Below are 20889 nucleotides of genomic sequence, written 5' to 3' on the forward strand. Positions count from 1 at the left end.
AGTTCATCTGACTGTAGTGATGTAGATAAAGCGCCTCATTGCCAAAATCCCATAGTATCCCTTTAAGAAAACACCATTAGTAGTGTCTTAATACAGAGGGGTTTATAGAGAATTATGATAAAGCTCTCAACAACATCTCTGGATTATGGAGCGCTATTCACCCTAGGTTCAGTTTCCTTTGGCTCTGATCACACTGGGTTTGTCTGCCGCCAAGGTACGCCTCTAAAGCTGGAAAGCAAACAGCTGTAAGACCATGATAGTCAGTGGAGCCGAAGGCAAATTAGTGAGTGAAACCTACATTATTTAAGGGAAACACACAAGGTCTTCATTGTATGGGGTATATACAGGAGCAATTCAGGTGTTAAAGAATGAATACGTTATGTAAAACTTAGAAACAACTCTGGATTAGTTAGATTAAGTAGCATTTGGGCTATTGGGTATTTATATACCACTGGTGCTTGTGGAATAGGCACCGGCTGGAATGCGGTTTTAACCAATCAGCATTCAGGATTAGACCCACCTGTTGTATAATTTCACTTGGCCTCTATGTTAGGCTACTTCTATTTGCATGAATGCTTCCAGTGTATTCGTGCTCTAAATGAAATCGTTCACCATTGCCATGCTTCTACACTTGCGGCTCCCTACTCAGTCTGTGTTTCTTGCCTTAGTAAAATGAGCAGCGCTTTACATGAGCTAGAATATGCTCATGTTGTGAGCAAAACAAAGACATGTTATGTTTCTCTGAATATTTATGTCGTTGTGGTTGTGTTTAAACTCCCTGTGACCTCTCTTAGGGCCATGGTTTGGTCTGTAGAGCAGCTGGAACAACCTTTGAACATAGGACCAATCTAATCCATGTCATATTCAAATGGATGTTTATTAGACTCAGTAGGAAGCAAGCCTGAATCCCACCACGAGATATCTAAGGATTTATCAATGGATCAGGAGTGGCTCTTTGAGATTAGAGCATCAGAAGATATTGTTTCTTTCCCACGATGATAATGGAATCCTCTCTTCCATTTTTCAGCTTTTCGTGGATTTTCAGCAGTACTGTTTTCCAGAAACAGATATGTTTCTAATGAATGTCACGATAATACATACAGTATGTGTGAGTGAAGGAAGTCAGCAAGAAACAGACAAATGGTCAGTTTACTGTCTGTTCAGCAATCCTGTGCAGACTGAGTTCTCTAGGTAGTGTGAGTGACTGTACGTGTATTTGCGTAGGTATGTGCGCATGTGTTTGTGTCTGCCAGCATACGTGTGTGTGTATCAGCTACCAGCCGTAGTCTATGAGACTGTGCTACTTTCTGGAGGCTGGAGTCTGGGGGCTGGAGTCTGGAGGCCGGGGGCTGGAGGCTGGAGGCCGGGGGCTGGAGGCTGGAGGCCGGGGGCTGGAGGCTGGAGGCCGGTGGCTGGAGGCTGGAGGCCGGGGGCTGGTCTGGGTCCTCAGAGGGGTAGGCTGTGGGAACCCAATCTCTTTAACTGAAGAAAGAGAGCTTTGTCCCCGTCTTATTAAAGGCATTTAGGAGCCAGACTGGAGCTCACCACCAGCTCCCGCCAGTACACTACCTTCAAGCCTTTCATTCATGATCAAGAGCCTGAGACCCGGATTGCCAGACAACTCACTCCAATTCACTGTGGACTGAATGATTCCTGAGTGACTTGGTGGTGCAGTATCTTGTACTGTATTGGGTTGATCTTAACGCCTCGATCACACCGACAGCGGCATTGCGTTTCGGTACACCAGAAGTACATTCATTTCCAATGAAACGCTGCGTTTGCCTTGCAGCACTGCGTTGCAGAGGCAGTTGCAGTATGTTCTGTGTGGTGCAGACGTTGGATTTATCCAACGTATGCATCAAATTGTATGCATAGACGGCTTGACAGAAATGGTAGCAGAAGGGGAATTCAGATTTACTTTTGATGCTGCACACAATTTTACACTATGATGCTGTAGGTGTTATCTAGGCGTCAATAGGAGACTACGTGTAAATGGAACTTAAGTGGAAGTTAGAATTTGCCCTCAAGACTGTTTGATGTCTAAAAGAAGTGGTTGAGCTGCTGTCTGCCTGCCTGCCTGCCTGCCTGCTTGCCTGCCTGGATATGGTTAGCTCTGCTCTCTGGGTCGTGGCTCAGCAAACATCAACACATGGGGGAACATTTTGATTATTCTAATATTGACAGACATGAGAAACGGTTTAAACAGTGCAATGACATTATACGAAACACAGCTTATTTTCTGTGACCTTCATAAACCTTTACAAATGACCTTGGTGGCTCTGGAGGGTGAATACTGATTTAATGAAACCTGTTTTCAGGGGACTGACGTGATAGGGAAACCTAACCTTTAGAGCCATTGAACTCATTTGACCTGTCACCTTTGACACAGATGTGAGGTGTAATCGTGAGTCGTCTAGACGTATAGCCAACCCCCATTCGTAATTACAGCTCAGTAACTGCAGTAAAGGGTTGGTGACGGTCGGTGCTGTGTGAACGTGAGCTACCTCACTAACGCTAACAGCCCGTTTCTCTTGACAGAGAGGTGTCATGTCTGACTGTGGGCAGCCTGTCTCAACCCAACTCTTCCTTCACCTCTTCCTCTTCAGACACCTGAGAGCCTCACACCAGCGTTCCTCAGCTCAGTCGTCAAGCCTGCGGGCGGCTAGCCGGCTAGCACTCAAAGAAAGCAGTGCCTGCCTGAGGAAGATATCACCCAGCCCTGCAGGGAGGCATGGTGCCTGGTGCCTGAGCCGCCATCAAAGGAGCCTTTGTGTTGTGGGGAACTGACCCTCAGCACAGTGTAGGCAGCAGGGAAGGTGTGAAGGTGCTGTAGTGTGCAGTTCAGTAGATAGCAGTGCAGTATACTCTTAGAAAAAAGGGTTCCAAAATCATTTTTGGGCTGTGACCATAGGAGAAACCTTTTAGGTTGCAGGTAGAATTATTTTGGGTTCCATGTAGAACCCTCTGTGGAAAGGGTAGTGGCACTGATGAGGAAATCAATATTAATGTTCTTGGTTGGGTATTGTTTATCTGACCTGGGTTCAAATACGGTATATATGTATTTGAGTATCTGGTATTTAAAATACTTTTTTGTCAGTTGAAGTATTTTTGAATGCACAGCCCAAAACAAGTATTTTTTTGCTGACTATTTGAATGCTTATTTGTAAAAAACAAACAAATAGTCTGACAAATTGTATTTCAAATACTCAAATATACAGACTCAAATACAGTCCCATGAATTTATCCCAGGTGTTTGAAAATAGTATTTGAAATAAGTATTTGAAAATACTGTCAAATACTTTCCAAGTCTATTTCCAAATACACTATATATACAAATGTGGACACCCCACATTTTGTGGATTCTGCTATTTCAACCACACCCGTTGCTGACAGGTGTATACAATCGAGCACACAGCCATGCAATCTCCATACACAAACATTAGCAGTAGAATGGCCTTACTGGCCTCAGTGACTTTCAACGTGGCACCGTGACAGGATGACACCTTTCCAACAAGTCAGTTCGTCAAATTTCTGCCCTGCTAGAGCTGCCCCGGTCAACTGTAAGTGCTGTTATTGTGAAGTGGAAACTTACCGGCTGGAGCGGTGTAAAGCTCGCCGCCAATCGCGTTCTCTGGTGTGATGAATCACGATTCACCATCTGGCAGTCCGACGGACGAATCTGGGTTTGGCGGATGCCAGGAGAACGCTTCTTGCCGAATGCATAATGCCAACTGTAAAGTTTGGTGGAGGAGGAATAATGGTCTGGGGTGTTTTTCATGGTTTGGGCTAGGCCCCTTAATTCCAGTGAAATGAAATCTTAATGCTGCAGCATACAATGACATTATAGACACTTCTGTGCTTCCAACTTTGTTGCAACAGTTTGGGGAAGGTCCTTTCCTGTTTCAGCATGACAATGCCCCTGTACACAAAGCGAGGTTCATACAGAAATGGTTTGTCTAGATCGATGTGGAAGAACTTGATTGTCCTGCACAGAGCCCTGACCTCAACCCCATTGACCATCCTTTGGGATGAATTGTAACGCCGACTGTGAGCCAGGCCTAATCATCCAACATCAGTGCCCAACCTCACTAATGCTCTTGTGGCTGAATGGAAGAAAGTCCCTGTAGCAATGTTCCACCATCTAGTGGAAAGACTTCCCAGAAAAGTGTTATAATAGCAAAGGGAGGGCCAACCCCTTGGAATGAGATGTTCGACGAGCAGGCATCCACATACTGTTGGTTTTGTAGTGTACATTAAAATATTAAACTAAAGTAAAATATATCTGAATACTTACTTCGAATGTATGTCAAAGTATTTTAGATATTTGAAATAGTATTTTAAATCCAGGTCTGTGTTTATACAGTACAACAGTACACATATATTTTCCTCCAGAGATAAATCAATGACCGCAATATGAGGGTTTACTGTATTTAACAGTTTCATTATGTTACTTCCTTGGTGTCATTTCATGTGATCTTCATACATAATGTACATACTCACCCATTTGCTTTCTACATACTCGTGTCGTAGAAGACAATAAAACTCTGAGAAGTCTGTTATCTGACTTCAAGTCATCTGGATCCAAGCGTCATGTCTCTCTCTGGTCCGTTTAACCTCAGAGTGTGTTAGAATGTCTGTTCTGGATTAATGGGCTGTAAAGACAGTAGCACGTGTCACCCCTGTAAAAGTTGTTGGCCCACATCATGAACCTGGTCCCAGCTCTCCCCCTGTGACACAGCTGCCCCTTCATCCACAGGCAGGCCCAGACCCCAGACCCATGCCTGAGTCTCGGGGGGAGAGAGAGCCATGTGTGTGTGTGTTTGACGAATGAGCTGACGTGTGTCAGGCATGAGCTGATGTGAGTGTGTGTGCACATACACACCGAGGCACATTTCTTTCCTCGTGTACAAGCCAAAGGCCTCTTTTTACAGGGATCAGTGGGGATACTATCAGGGCTCAGGGGAGAAGAGAGGGTTACTCCTCCTATGTCAAGCCACACACTGTAAGGCTGAAGGATAAACAGAGTAATGCTACTTCTGTCTCCATAGGGGAATATATCTCTACCTTCCCATCACTTGTTCCATGTCACTTCATTGAATATGATGTGTAAGCTAATATCTTAGTCTCTGCATGTGCCTCCTGTTTATCTCTTCTTTCTCTCCACCATTCTCTCTCTCTCTGTCTTTCCTCTGTCTTCACTCCCTCTCTCTATCACTCTCTCTCTCTCCCTCTCTCTTCTCTCCCTCTCTCTATCACTCTCTCTCTCTCCCGCTCTGTCTTCTTTCTCTCTGTCTTCTCTCTCTCCCTCTGTCTTCTCTCCCTCTCTCTATCACTCTCTCTCTCTCTCTCCCTCTGTCTTCTCTCCCTCTCTCTATCACTCTCTCTCTCTCCCTCTGTCTTCTCTCCCTCTCTATCACTCTCTCTCTCTCCCTCTGTCTTCTCTCCCTCTCTATCACTCTCTCTCTCTCCCTCTGTCTTCTCTCCCTCTCTATCACTCTCTCTCTCTCCCTCTGTCTTCTCTCCCTCTCTATATCACTCTCTCTCCCTCTCTGTCTTCTTTCTCTCTGTCTTCTCTCCCTCTCTATATCACTCTCTCTCTCTCCCTCTGTCTTCTCTCCCTCTCTATCACTCTCTCTCTCTCCCTCTGTCTTCTCTCCCTCTCTATATCACTCTCTCTCTCTCCCTCTCTGTCTTCTTTCTCTCTGTCTTCTCTCTCTCCCTCTGTCTTCTCTCCCTCTCTCTATCACTCTCTCTCTCTCCCTCTGTCTTCTCTCCCTCTCTATCACTCTCTCTCTCTCCCTCTGTCTTCTCTCCCTCTCTATATCTCTCTCTCTCTCTCCCTCTCTGTCTTCTTTCTCCCTCTGTCTTCTCTCTCTCCCTCTGTCTTTCTCCCTCTGTCTTCTCTCTCTCTATCACTCTCTCTCTCTCCCTCTGTCTTCTCTCCCTCTCTATCACTCTCTCTCTCTCTCCCTCTGTCTTCTCTCCCTCTCTATCACTCTCTCTCTCTCCCTCTGTCTTCTCTCTCCTCTCTATATCCCTCTCTCTCTCTCTCCCTCTGTCTTCTCTCCCTCTCTCTATCTCTCTCTCTCTCTCTCTCCCTCTGTCTTCTCTCCTCTCTCTATATCACTCTCTCTCTCTCTGTCCTCTCCCTGTCTTCTTTCTCCCTCTGTCTTCTCTCTCTCTATCCCTCTGTCTCTCTCTCTCTTCTCTCCCTCTCTATCACACTCTCTCTCTCCCTCTGTCTTCTCTCCTCTCTATCACTCTCTCTCTCTCCCTCTGTCTTCTCTCCCTCTCTATCACTCTCTCTCTCCTCTCTGTCTTCTCTCCCTCTCTCTCTCTCCCTCTGTCTTCTCTCCCTCTCTATCACTCTCTCTCTCTCTCTCCCTCTCTGTCTCCCTCTGTCTTCTCTCCCCTCTCTATCACACTCTCTCTCTCTCCCTCTGTCTTCTCTCCCTCTATATCTCTCTCTCCCTCTCTCTCTCCCTCTCTGTCCTCTCTCCCTCTCTGTCTCTCTATCACTCTCTCTCTCTCCCTCTCTGTCTTCTTTCTCTCTGTCTTCTCTCTCTCCCTCTGTCTTCTCTCCCTCTCTCTATCACTCTCTCTCTCTCCCTCTCTCTTCTCTCCCTCTCTCTATCACTCTCTCTCTCTCTCCCTCTCTGTCTTCTTTCTCTCTCTCTGTCTTCTCTCTCTCCCTCTGTCTTCTCTCCCTCTCTCTGTCACTCTCTCTCTCTCCCTCTGTCTTCTCTCCCTCTCTATCACTCTCTCTCTCTCCCTCTGTCTTCTCTCCCTCTCTATCACTCTCTCTCTCTCTCTCCCTCTGTCTTCTCTCCCTCTCTCTATCACTCTCTCTCTCTCCCTCTGTCTTCTCTCCCTCTCTCTATCACTCTCTCTCTCTCCCTCTGTCTTCTCTCCCTCTCTCTATCACTTTCTCTCTCTCCCTCTGTCTTCTCTCCCTCTCTATATCACTCTCTCTCTCTCCCTCTCTGTCTTCTTTCTCTCTGTCTTCTCTCTCTCCCTCTGTCTTCTCTCCCTCTCTCTATCACTCTCTCTGTCTTCTTTCTCTCTGTCTTCTCTCTCTCCCTCTGTCTTCTCTCCCTCTCTCTATCACTCTCTCTCTCTCCCTCTCTGTCTTCTCTCCCTCTCTCTATCACTCTCTCTGTCTTCTTTCTCTCTGTCTTCTCTCTCTCCCTCTGTCTTCTCTCCCTCTCTCTATCACTCTCTCTCTCTCCCTCTGTCTTCTCTCCCTCTCTCTATCACTCTCTCTCTCTCCCTCTCTGTCTTCTTTCTCTCTGTCTTCTCTCTCTCCCTCTGTCTTCTCTCCCTCTCTATATCACTCTCTCTCTCTCCCTCTGTCTTCTCTCCCTCTCTCCCTCTCTCTCCCTCTCTGTCTTCTCTCCCTCTCTCTATCACTCTCTCTGTCTTCTTTCTCTCTGTCTTCTCTCTCCTCTGTCTTCTCTCCCTCTCTCTATCACTCTCTCTCTCCCTCTGTCTTCTCTCCCTCTCTATATCACTCTCTCTCTCTCCCTCTGTCTTCTCTCACTCTCTATATCACTCTCTCTCTCTCCCTCTCTGTCTTCTTTCTCTCTGTGTCTTCTCTCTCTCCCTCTCTGTCCTATCTCTCTCTCTCTCTCTCTCTCTCAGTCTGTCTTCTCTCTGTCTTTTCTCTCTATCCTCTCACTCTCTGTCTTCTCTGTCTGTCTTCTCTCTGTCTTTTCTCTGTATCCTCTCACTCTGTCTTCACTCTCTCTGTCTTCTCTCTGTTATCTCTTTTTTTCTCTTTCTCTACCATTTTCTCTCTCTCTTGCTCTCTCTCTCTCTGTCTTCTCTATCTCTCTCTACTCTCTCTACTCTCTCTCTCTCTCTCTCTCTCTCTCTCTCTCTCTCTTTCTCTCTCTCTCTCAATTCAATTCAATTCAATTCAATTCAATTCAAGGGCTTTATTGGCATGGGAAACATGTGTTAACATTGCCAAAGCAAGTGAGGTAGACAACATACAAAGTGAATATATAAAGTGAAAAACAACAAAAATGATCTCTCTCTCTCTCTCAATGTAATTCAATTCAATTCAATTTGCTTTATTGGCATGATGTAACAATGTACATATTGCCAAAGCTTATTTTGGATATTTACAATATAAAATAAAAATGAGAATCAAAATTGTCAACGGGACAACAGTAACAACAATAACCACAACAATAACAATAAGCATGTGCAGGTTGATTGGTCTGTCAGACACTGTCCCTCAACTTATGGCAGGCAGCAATGTAGTGCGCTGCCAACCCACAGCTCTCTGCGTCCTCCCCGAACAGGACGGGTGGCCTACTCTCATCAGAGAGGTCTTTGAAACCTTGAATAAGGGTTTCAAATTTGGGGAAATGACACTCTCTAATTTTATTTTTTATTTTTGACATTTTGTCAGGAAATGCAGCTCCGTCTCAGGTTCTGCTGTTGTACAGTGGTTGCACAGCCTTTCCTCTACAGGGAGCCAGGTTTTCCTGTGTCTACCCTTCTCATTGGCAAGGCTGTGCTCACTGAGCCTGTACTTTGTCATGGTTTTTCTAAGGTTTTGATCAGTAACCATGGTCAAATATTTAGCCACAGTGTACTGTCGATTTAAGGCTAGATAGCACTGCATTTTGCTTTGTGTTTGTTGTTGTGTTTCCCAATACGCAATGTCGTTTTGTTTGGAATGTGTTGTAATCTGGTTTATCCTGATTGATTTGATGTTCTGGTCCTGAGGCTTCAGTGTGTTAGTAGAACAGATTTGTGAACTCAGCCCCAGGACCAGATAGATGAGGGGACTCTTTTCTTTGCTCAGCTCTTGGCATGGCAGGGCTTGGTAGTGATATGAGAGGGGGTCACTGTATTTTAGATGTTTCCAAAACTTAATTGCTCTTTTTTGAGTTTTTATTATTTGTGGATATTGGCCTCATTCTGCCCTGCATGCATTGTTTGTAGTTTTCCTCTGGACATGTAGGATAATCTCACAGAACTCTGCATGCAGGGTTTCAATGGGGTGTTTGTCCCATGTGATGAAATCTTGTTTTGCAAGTGGACCCCACACCTCGCTGCCATAAGGTATTGGTTCAATGACATTTTCAATTAGTTTTAGCCAAATTTGAATAGGTATTTCAATTTGAATTAGCTTTTTAATGGCGTAGAATGTAGAATCTCTCTCTTTCTCTGTGTCGCTCTGTGTCTCTCTGTGTCTCTCTGTGTCTCTCTGTGTCTCTCTGTGTCTCTCTGTGTCTCTCTGTGTCTCTCTGTGTCTCTCTGTGTCTCTCTGTGTCTCTCTCTCCCCTCTCTATATTTCTTTCCCGTCTTTGTATTAAGAGATAATGATTTCCATATGTTGTAATATCCAGTTAATGTAAATGCTATGAGATGCACTGAATGGTTGAATAGAGAGGTAGGACATCTGTAGATGAGCTTCTGGTAAGTGTCTCCATATGTCCACTGAGCTGTGTGTGGTGTGCTGGGACTGGGGCTGAGGGGGCAGGGTAGTATGTGGGGGGTAGTGAAAGCTGCTGACTTTTAGAAAGGCTGGTAATAACACAACTTCTCTACAGGCTGATAATAACACAACTTCTTTACAGGCTGATAATAACACAACTTCTTTACAGGCTGATAATAACACAACTTCTCTACAGGCTGATAATAACACAACTTCTCTACAGGCTGATAATAACACAACTTCTCTACAGGCTGATAATAACACAACTTCTCTACAGGCTGATAATAACACAACTTCTCTACAGGCTGATAATAACACAACTTCTCTACAGGCTGATAATAACACAACTTCTCTACAGGCTGATAATAACACAACTTCTCTACAGGCTGATAATAAAGTAACTTCTCTACAGGCTGATAATAAAGCAACTTCTCTACAGGCTGATAATAACACAACTTCTCTACAGGCTGATAATAAAGTAACTTCTCTACAGGCTGATAATAACACAACTTCTCTACAGGCTGATAATAACACAACTTCTCTACAGGCTGATAATAAAGGCTGATAATAACACAACTTCTCTACAGGCTGATAATAACACAACTTCTCTACAGGCTGATAATAACACAACTTCTCTACAGGCTGATAATAACACAACTTCTCTACAGGCTGATAATAAAGCAACTTCTCTACAGGCTGATAATAACACAACTTCTCTACAGGCTGATAATAACACAACTTCTCTACAGGCTGATAATAACACAACTTCTCTACAGGCTGATAATAACACAACTTCTCTACAGGCTGATAATAACACAACTTCTCTACAGGCTGATAATAACACAACTTCTCTACAGGCTGATAATAAAGCAACTTCTCTACAGGCTGATAATAACACAACTTCTCTACAGGCTGATAATAACACAACTTCTCTACAGGCTGATAATAACACAACTTCTCTACAGGCTGATAATAACACAACTTCTCTACAGGCTGATAATAACACAACTTCTCTACAGGCTGATAATAACACAACTCTACAGGCTGATAATACAGGCTGATAATAACACAACTTCTCTACAGGCTGATAATAACAAAACTTCTCTACAGGCTGATAATAACAAAACTTCTCTACAGGCTGATAATAACACAACTTCTCTACAGGCTGATAATAACACAACTTCTCTACAGGCTGATAATAACACAACTTCTCTACAGGCTGATAATAACACAACTTCTCTACAGGCTGATAATAACACAACTTCTCTACAGGCTGATAATAACACAACTTCTCTACAGGCTGATAATAACACAACTTCTCTACAGGCTGATAATAAAGCAACTTCTCTACAGGCTGATAATAACACAACTTCTCTACAGGCTGATAATAACACAACTTCTCTACAGGCTGATAATAACACAACTTCTCTACAGGCTGATAATAACACAACTTCTCTACAGGCTGATAATAACACAACTTCTCTACAGGCTGATAATAACACAACTTCTCTACAGGCTGATAATAACACAACTTCTCTACAGGCTGATAATAACACAACTTCTCTACAGGCTGATAATAACACAACTTCTCTACAGGCTGATAATAACACAACTTCTCTACAGGCTGATAATAACTTCTCTACAGGCTGATAATAACACAACTTCTCTACAGGCTGATAATAACACAACTTCTCTACAGGCTGATAATAACACAACTTCTCTACAGGCTGATAATAACACAACTTCTCTACAGGCTGATAATAACACAACTTCTCTACAGGCTGATAATAACACAACTTCTCTACAGGCTGATAATAACACAACTTCTCTACAGGCTGATAATAAAGCACACATACACTAAATAACAGAGACTGAGACAGGCAGCATTACTAAACCAAACACTTGGCCCTCCCCTCATCTCTCATTTCTCTCTCCTTTGTCTCTCCTCTATCTTCCCTCTGTTTCTCTCTCTCTCTCTGTCTCTCTCTCTCTCTCTCTCTCTCTCTCTCTCTCTCTCTCTCTCTCTCTCTCTCTCTCTCTCTCTCTGTCTCTCTCTCTCTCTCCTCTGTCTCTTCTGTCTCTCATGTCTCCCTTTCTCATCTCTCCTCTCTCTTTCTCTCTCTCTCTCTCTCTCTTTCCTTTCTCTCTCTCTCTCTCTCTTCTCTCTCTCCTCTGTCTCCCTCTCTCTCTCCTCTGTCTCTCCTGTCTCCCTTTCTCTCTCCTCTGTCTCTTCTGTCACTTTCATGTCTCCCCCCACTCTCATGTCTCTCCTCTCTCTCTCTTCTGTCTCCCCTCTCTTTCCTCTTTCTCGTCTCTCACTTTCCTTTGTCTCCCCTCTCTCTTTCTCTCCTCTCTCTCCTCTGTCTCCCACCTCTCTCTCCTCTTTCTCTCCTGTCTCCCCTCTCTCTCTCTTCTCTCACTTATTCCTGTCACCAGAGGTGTTTGTGATGGACAATACCCCAGCAAGTCCAACATTGTCTACGGTGCAGCTTATCTCTCCCCCAAATAATTCAATATTGATTTGAATCACATTTTATCAGAAGACACCTTCACAATACTGTTGAATGTTCTGTTCTGTTGAATGGGGCCCATTTGGAATGTATGTTCTGTTGAATGGGGCCCATTTGGAATGTATGTTCTGTTGAATGGGGCCCATTTGAAATGTATGTTCTGTTGAATGGGGCCCATTTGAAATGTATGTTCTGTTGAATGGGGCCCATTTGGAATGTATGTTCTGTTGAATGGGGCCCATTTGGAATGTATGTTCTGTTGAATGGGGCCCATTTGGAATGTATGTTCTGTTGAATCATTTTGTATGTTCTGTTGAATGGGGCCCATTTGAAATGTATGTTCTGTTGAATGGGGCCCATTTGGAATGTATGTTCTGTTGAATGGGGCCCATTTGGAATGTATGTTCTGGGGCCCTTGTTCTGTTGAATGGGGCCCATTTGGAATTTGTATGTTCTGTTGAATGGGGCCCATTTGAAATGTATGTTCTGTTGAATGGGGCCCATTTGGAATGGGGCCCATTTGGAATGTATGTTCTGTTGAAATTTGGAATGTATGTTCTGTTGAATGGGGCCCATTTGGAATGTATGTTCTGTTGAATGGGGCCCATTTGGAATGTATGTTCTGTTGAATGGGGCCCATTTGGAATGTATGTTCTGTTGAATGGGGCCCATTTGGAATGTATGTTCTGTTGAATGGGGCCCATTTGGAATGTATGTTCTGTTGAATGGGGCCCACTTGGAATGTATGTTCTGTTGAATGGGGCAGGCAGGGAAACAAACATGCAGGCAATCAGACAGGCAGACAGACAGGCAGGCAGGCAGGCAGGCAGGCAGGGAAACAAACATGCAGGCAATCAGACAGGCAGGCAGGCAATCAGACAGGCAGGCAGGCAGGCAGGCAGGCAATCAGACAGGCAGGCAGGCAGGCAGGGAAACAAACATGCAGGCAATCAGACAGGCAGGCAGGCAGGCAGGCAGGCAGGCAGGCAGGCAGGCAGGCAGGCAGGCAGGCAGGGAAACAAACATGCAGGGAAACAAACATACAGGCGGGCTGGCAGGCGGGCAGGCAGGCAGGGAAACAAACATACAGGCCGGCAGGCAGGCAGGGAAACAAACATGCAGACAGGCAGGTAGGCAGGGAAACAAACATGCGGGCAGGCAGGCAGGCAGGGAAACAAACATGCAGGCAGGCAGGGAAACAAACATGCAGGCAGGCAGGCAGGGAAACAAACATGCAGGGAAGCAAACATGCAGGCAATCAGACAGACAGGCAGGCAGGCAGGGAAACAAACATGCAGGCAATCAGACAGACAGGCAGGCAGGCAATCAGACAGGCAGGCAGGCAGGCAGGCAGGCAGGCAGGCAGGCAGGGAAACAAACATGCAGGCAATCAGACAGGCAGACAGGCAGGCAGGCAGGCAGGGAAACAAACATGCAGGCAATCAGACAGGCAGGCAGGCAGGCAATCAGACAGGCAGGCAGGCAGGCAGGCAGGGAAACAAACATGCAGGCAGGCAGGGAAACAAACATGCAGGCAGGCAGGCAGGGAAACAAACATGCAGGGAAACAAACATGCAGGCAATCAGACAGACAGGCAGGCAGGCAGGGAAACAAACATGCAGGCAATCAGACAGACAGGCAGGCAGGCAATCAGACAGGCAGGCAGGCAGGCAGGCAGGCAAACAAACATGCAGGCAATCAGACAGGCAGGCAATCAGACAGACAGGCAGGCAGGCAATCAGACAGGCAGGCAGGCAGGCAGGCAGGCAGGCAGGGAAACAAACATGCAGGCAATCAGACAGGCAGGCAATCAGACAGACAGGCAGGCAGGCAATCAAACAGGCAGGCAGGCAGGCAGGCAGGCAGGGAATCAAACATGCAGGTAAACAAACATACAGGCGGGCAGGCAGGCGGGCAGGCAGGCGGGCAGGCAGGCGGGCAGGCAGGCAGGGAAACAAACACAGGCGGGCAGGCAGGGAAACAAACACAGGCGGGCAGGCAGGCAGGCATGCAGGGAAACAAACATGCAGGCAGGCAGGTAGGCAGGGAAACAAACATGCAGGCAGGCAGGCAGGGAAACAAACATGCAGGCAGGTAGGCAGGGAAACAAACATGCAGGCAGGCAGGCAGGCAGGGAAACAAACATGCAGGTAGGCAGGGGAAACAAACATGCAGGCTGGCAGGCAGGGGAAACAAACATGCAGGCAGGCAGGCAGGCAGGCAGGGAAACAAACATGCAGGCAGGCAGGCAGGGAAACAAACATGCAGGCAGGCAGGCAGGGAAACAAACATGCAGGCAGGGAAACAAACATGCAGGCAGGCAGGCAGGGAAACAAAATGCAGGCAGGCAGGCAGGGAAACAAACATGCAGGCAGGCAGGCAGGCAGGGAAACAAACATGCAGGCAGGCAGGCAGGGAAACAAACATGCAGGCAGGCAGGCAGGGAAACAAACATGCAGGCAGGCAGGCAGGGAAACAAACATGCAGGCAGGCAGGCAGGCAGGCAGGCAGGCAGGCAGGGAAACAAACATGCAGGCAGGCAGGCAGGGAAACAAACATACAGGCAGGCAGGCAGGGAAACAAACATGCAGGCAGGCAGGCAGGGAAACAAACATGCAGGCAGGCAGGCAGGGAAACAAACATGCAGGCAGACAGGCAGGCAGGCAGGCAGGCAGGCAGGCAGGGAAACAAACATGCAGGCAGGCAGGGAAACAAACATGCAGGCAGGCAGGCAGGGAAACAAACATGCAGGCAGGCAGGCAGGCAGGGAAACAAACATGCAGGCAGGCAGGCAGGGAAACAAACATACAGGCAGGCAGGCAGGGAAACAAACATACAGGCAGGCAGGCAGGGAAACAAACATACAGGCAGGCAGGCAGGCAGGGAAACATACAGGCAGGCAGGCAGGGAAACAAACATACAGGCAAGCAGGCAGGCAGGCAGGCAGGCAGGCAGGCAGGCAGGCAGGGAAACAAACATACAGGCAGGCAGGCAGGCAGGGAAACAAACATACAGGCAGGCAGGGAAACAAACATGCAGGCAGGGAAACAAGCAGGCAGGCAGGGAAACAAACATACAGGCAGGCAGGCAGGGAAACAAACATACAGGCAGGCAGGCAGGCAGGTAGGGAAACAAACATACAGGCAGGCAGGCAGGGAAACAAACATACAGGCAGGCAGGCAGGCAGGCAAGCAGGCAGGCAGGCAGGCAGGGAAACAAACATACAGGCAGGCAGGCAGGCAGGGAAACAAACATGCAAACATGCAGGCAGGCAGGCAGGGAAACAAACATGCAGGCAGGCAGGCAGGGAAACAAACATACAGGCAGGCAGGCAGGGAAACAAACATGCAGGCAGGCAGGCAGGGAAACAAACATGCAGGCAGGCAGGCAGGGAAACAAACATACAGGCAGGCAGGCAGGGAAACAAACATGCAGGCAGGCAGGCAGGGAAACAAACATGCAGGCAGGCAGGCAGGCAGGCAAACAGGCAGGCAGGCAGGCAGGGAAGCAAACATGCAGGCAGGCAGGCAGGCAGGGAAGCAAACATGCAGGCAGGCAGGCAGGCAGGGAAACAAACATGCAGGCAGGCAGGCAGGGAAACAAACATGCAGGCAGGCAGGCAGGCAGGGAAACAAACATGCAGGCAGGCAGGCAGGCAGGCAGGCAGGGAAACAAACATGCAGGCAGGCAGGGAAACAAACATGCAGGCAGGCAGGGAAACAAACATGCAGGCAGGCAGGGAAACAAACATGCAGGCAGGCAGGCAGGCAGGGAAACAAACATGCAGGCAGGCAAGCAGGGAAACAAACATGCAGGCAGGCAGGCAGGGAAACAAACATGCAGGCAGGGAAACAAACATGCAGGCAGGCAGGCAGGCAGGGAAACAAACATGCAGGCAGGCAGGCAGGGAAACAAACATGCAGGCAGGCAGGCAGGCAGGCAGGCAGGCAGGGAAACAAACATGCAGGCAGGCAGGCAGGCAAACAAACAGGCAGGCAGGCAGGCAGGCAGGCAGGCAGGGAAACAAACATGCAGGCAGGCAGGCAGGGAAATAAACATGCCGGCAGGCAGGCAGGGCAATAAACATGCAGGCAGGCAGGGAAACAAACATGCAGGCAGGCAGGCAGGCAGGGGAAACAAACATGCAGGCAGGCAGGCAGGGAAACAAACATGCAGGCAGGAAGGCAGGGAAACAAACATGCAGGCAGGCAGGCAGGCAGGGAAACAAACATGCAGGCAGGCAGGCAGGGAAACAGACATGCAGGCAGGCAGGCAGGCAGGCAGGCAGGCAGGGAAACAAACATGCAGGCAGGCAGGCAGGCAGGCAGGGAAACAAACATGCAGGCAGGCAGGCAGGCAGGCAGGGAAACAAACATGCAGGCAGGCAGGCAGGCAGGCAGGGAAACAAACATGCAGGCAGGCAGGCAGGCAGGGAAACAAACATGCAGGCAGGCAAGCAGGGAAACAAACATGCAGGCAGGCAGGCAGGGAAACAAACATGCAGGCAGGGAAACAAACATGCAGGCAGGCAGGCAGGGAAACAAACATGCAGGCAGACAGGCAGGCAAGCAGGGAAACAAACATGCAGGCAGGCAGGCAGGCAGGCAGGGAAACAAACATGCAGGCAGGCAGGCAGGCAGGCAGGCAGGGAAACAAACATGCAGGCAGGCAGGCAGGCAAGCAGGGAAACAAACATGCAGGCAGGCAGGCAGGCAGGCAGGCAGGCAGGCAGGGAAACAAACATGCAGGCAGACAGGCAGGGAAACAAACATGCAGGCAGGCAGGCAGGCAGGGAAACAAACATGCAGGCAGGCAGGCAGGGAAACAAACATGCAGGCAATCAGACAGACAGGCAGACAAGCAGAGACACAGACAGGCAGACACACGGACGGACAGACAGAAAGACAGGCAGACACACAGACACACAGACAGAATGCATTTGGTCTGCAGAGCACCTACACAACCTTGACCAGTTGCATAGCCAGACGTTAAACAGTGGAAAGTCTACAGGCAGTAAGATTACTCAGACAGTGATGGATATAGAAGCATCCCCTACTCCTTTACGAAAACCACAAAGTGGTTGAAGCATGTACATGAGCCAATACATGAACACACTGTCACACTCCCTTTGTACTGAAACACATGTATGGTAGATCAACCTGTTTTTCTCCTCAATCTTCATTTCATCTCAACATTGTGTCTTCCTGTTTTTGTAGGGTCCTCCTGGTCCACACGGAAACCCAGGTCGCCCCGGCCCACCTGGACTCAAGGTATGTGTTCAGTAGATCAATTATGCTCCATAGGTGTATTGGGGGCCACATGTGGCCATATTAGAGGGCCAATATAGAGACAGGTATTGGTGATAGTGTATGTGCTGTATATAGTGGTAACATTATTTCCATGTAGATCCTGTGATTCCATATGAAACTCTATGGCGGTCATGTCCTCTTTGAACTGTGCCTGCGCCAGTACTCATAAAGACAGAGTGAAAGCACAGTGGTTAATTCATAGCTGTGTTCGAATACTCATACTAACCGCACTAACAGTACTATATGTGCCGTACTGTAAATTTAGTCTGTTGTATGCTTACTGGTCATACTATGGATATAGTTAGTATGCCAAAAGCACTATTTCTGTGCTTTTAATGGGCCATAATGGAATTCTTCAGAAAATGGCCGTTGCTTAATCAGTGGTTAATCCATTCCTTCTATAACACCACCAGTCAACTGTGGCGGCAGATAGGCTAGTGGTTAAGAGTGTTGGGCCAGTAACCGACAGATAGGCTAGTGGTTAAGAGTGTTGGGCCAGTAACCGACAGATAGGCTAGTGGTTAAGAGTGTTGGGCCAGTAACCGGCAGATAGGCTAGTGGTTAAGAGTGTTGGGATGGTAACCGACAGATAGGCAAATGTTAAGAGTGTTGGGCCCGTAACCGGCAGATAGGCTAGTGGTTAAGAGTGTTGGGCCAGTAACTGTCAGATAGGCTAGTGGTTAAGAGTGTTGGGCCCGTAACCGGCAGATAGGCTAGTGGTTAAGAGTGTTGGGCCAGTAACCGGCAGATAGGCTAGTGGTTAAGAGTGTTGGGCCAGTAGCCAGCAGATAGGCTAGTGGTTAAGAGTGTTGGGCCCGTAACCGGCAGATAGGCTAGTGGTTAAGAGTGTTGGGCCAGTAACCGACAGATAGGCTATTGGTTAAGAGTGTTGGGCCAGTAACCGGCAGATAGGCTATTGGTTAAGAGTGTTGGGCCAGTAACCGGCAGATAGGCTAGTGGTTAAGAGTGTTGGGCCAGTAACCGGCAGATAGGCTATTGGTTAAGAGTGTTGGGCCAGTAACCGGCAGATAGGCTAGTGGTTAAGAGTGTTGGGCCAGTAACCGGCAGATAGGCTATTGGTTAAGAGTGTTGGGCCAGTAACCGGCAGATAGGCTAGTGGTTAAGAGTGTTGGGCCAGTAACCGGCAGATAGGCTAGTGGTTAAGAGTGTTGGGCCAGTAACCGGCAGATAGGCTAGTGGTTAAGAGTGTTGGGCCCGTAACCGGCAGATAGGCTAGTGGTTAAGAGTATTGGGCCAGTAACTGTCAGATAGGCTAATGGTTAAGAGTATTGGGCCAGTAACCGGCAGATAGGCTATTGGTTAAGAGTGTTGGGCCAGTAACCGACAGATAGGCTAGTGGTTAAGAGTGTTGGGCCCGTAACCGGCAGATAGGCTAGTGGTTAAGAGTGTTGGGATAGTAACCGACAGATAGGCTAGTGGTTAAGAGTGTTGGGCCAGAAACCGGCAGATAGGCTAGTGGTTAAGAGTATTGGGCCAGTAACTGTCAGATAGGCTAATGGTTAAGAGTATTGGGCCAGTAACCGGCAGATAGGCTAGTGGTTAAGAGTGTTGGGCCAGTAACCGACAGATAGGCTATTGGTTAAGAGTGTTGGGCCAGTAACCGACAGATAGGCTATTGGTTAAGAGTGTTGGGCCAGTAACCGACAGATAGGCTAGTGGTTAAGAGTGTTGGGCCCGTAACCGGCAGATAGGCTATTGGTTAAGAGTGTTGGGCCAGTAACCGACAGATAGGCTAGTGGTTAAGAGTGTTGGGCCAGTAACCGACAGATAGGCTAGTGGTTAAGAGTGTTGGGCCAGTAACCGACAGATAGGCTAGTGGTTAAGAGTGTTGGGCCAGTAACCGACAGATAGGCTAGTGGTTAAGAGTGTTGGGCCAGTAACCGACAGGTAGGCTAGTGGTTAAGAGTGTTGGACCAGTAACCGGCAGATAGGCTAGTGGTTAAGAGTGTTGGGATAGTAACCGACAGATAGGCTAGTGGTTAAGAGTGTTGGGCCAGTAAGCGGCAGATAGGCTAGTGGTTAAGAGTGTTGGGCCAGTAACTGTCAGATAGGCTAATGGTTAAGAGTATTGGGCCAGTAACCGGCAGATAGGCTATTGGTTAAGAGTGTTGGGCCAGTAGCCAGCAGATAGGCTATTGGTTAAGAGTGTTGGGCCAGTAGCCAGCAGATAGGCTATTGGTTAAGAGTGTTGGGCCAGTAACCGAAAGGTCACTGGTTTGAATCCCCCAGCTGACTAGGTGAAAAATCTGTTAATTTGCACTTGAGCAAGGCACTTAACCCTAATTGCTCCTGTTAGGTGCTCTGGATAAGAGTGTCTGCTAAATGACCCCCCAAAACTATATGACTGCACTTACACAGAGATGAAAAGCAGGTGGTTTATTTTCTGGTTGTAAATTTTAAGAGGAACAATTAAATACCTTTTTTTTTTTACTTGCAAATGAGGCGTCAAGTGTAAGTGCAATTCTAAAAGTTTCCACTGAAAAATAATTGTCAGTTGGACAATGAAATTAATAGAGTGTTCACAAGTGTAGATGTTGGCACCAGTTACAACCTCCTTTCCCTAGCCCTGTCCAGGAGAGGCTGGTCTGGAGGACGTTTAAAGACCATGTGTGTGTCCCAAATGCCACCCTAATCCCTATAGCGTACGACTTTTGACCAGGGCCCATAGGGGAATCGGGTCCTGTTTGGGATGCACACATTTCATGCAAAGTTGGGGCTTATGTGAAAATGTAGACTTAAATGGTGCGATGGAGGCAATAATGGAGAAGCTTATATTGTTTTACCATCAGTAGCCTAGTAGAATATTGTATTATTACGTGACCGTTTTTCTTTTCACAGTTTTAGCACCAACAGTGATTGTTGACTAGAGTACCTGCTGAAATTGGCCTGGTGCATTCAGGTGGAGACTCTTTCATCGTAGGCAAACAGGACAACGTCATAAACTGCAGGAGTTTGCAGGAGTCTGCAGGGTTTGTTCAGAAGCCCAGTGTGTGTAAAATGATTTCCCTTTGATCCAATTCCTTTGAACAAACACATATGTTACTACTGGTTGCAAATGTCTCTGTGTTAGTCCTTGAATGGCCCAATTAACATGTCGAGGGCCAGGTTGTTTTCCTTTCCACCTGGCCAGTAAAAACCATGGGCTCTAGTTATATTTAAAGGGGCCTGAGTTTTTCTGGGTCAGATCAAGTGGTCAGTGAAAAACTCCTGGTCCTATGTATGAGTGAGGTTTAGGATTATATGCGTTTAACGTTTTTATGGTACAGTATTTAAGATTAGACAGCAATCACTTCCCAGTACCCTAGACTACAGCAGTAGTCAGACAGCATCCCACTACTGCCTGAAAAGGACAAGGAATGTGCCTGGTCACTCATATTAATGGACTCTGTCTTGTGTAAATACAATTGTTGTGTGTGAACCCATTCACTCCCTCACACTACAGGCCGGCATGTAAACTGTAATTCTCCACCTCTGTGTGATTAAACAGCATAACTTTGCAGAGAATGTATAAATGCACATTTTAAATCAAGCAACTGTGTGTGTATCTGATCACTACTGTTAACTAACAGTGGGTACTGTAGTCCTACATGTAAAC

The 20889-nt window shown here is 47.3% G+C and overlaps 1 protein-coding gene across 2 annotated transcripts in view; it reads left to right on the forward strand.

Annotated features, from left to right (window-relative positions):
• Positions 1-20889, forward strand: part of LOC118357967 (collagen alpha-1(XXVII) chain B-like) — a 119623-nt gene that overhangs the window by 18586 nt on the left and 80148 nt on the right. For both annotated transcript variants that reach the window (XM_052479147.1, XM_052479148.1), the window contains one exon: positions 17181-17234. In XM_052479147.1, coding sequence (XP_052335107.1) covers positions 17181-17234 — 54 coding nt within the window. The remainder of the gene's footprint in view (positions 1-17180; positions 17235-20889) is intronic.

The sequence above is a fragment of the Oncorhynchus keta genome, chromosome 25, assembly GCF_023373465.1.
Source record: "Oncorhynchus keta strain PuntledgeMale-10-30-2019 chromosome 25, Oket_V2, whole genome shotgun sequence".
Lineage (NCBI taxonomy): Eukaryota > Metazoa > Chordata > Actinopteri > Salmoniformes > Salmonidae > Oncorhynchus > Oncorhynchus keta.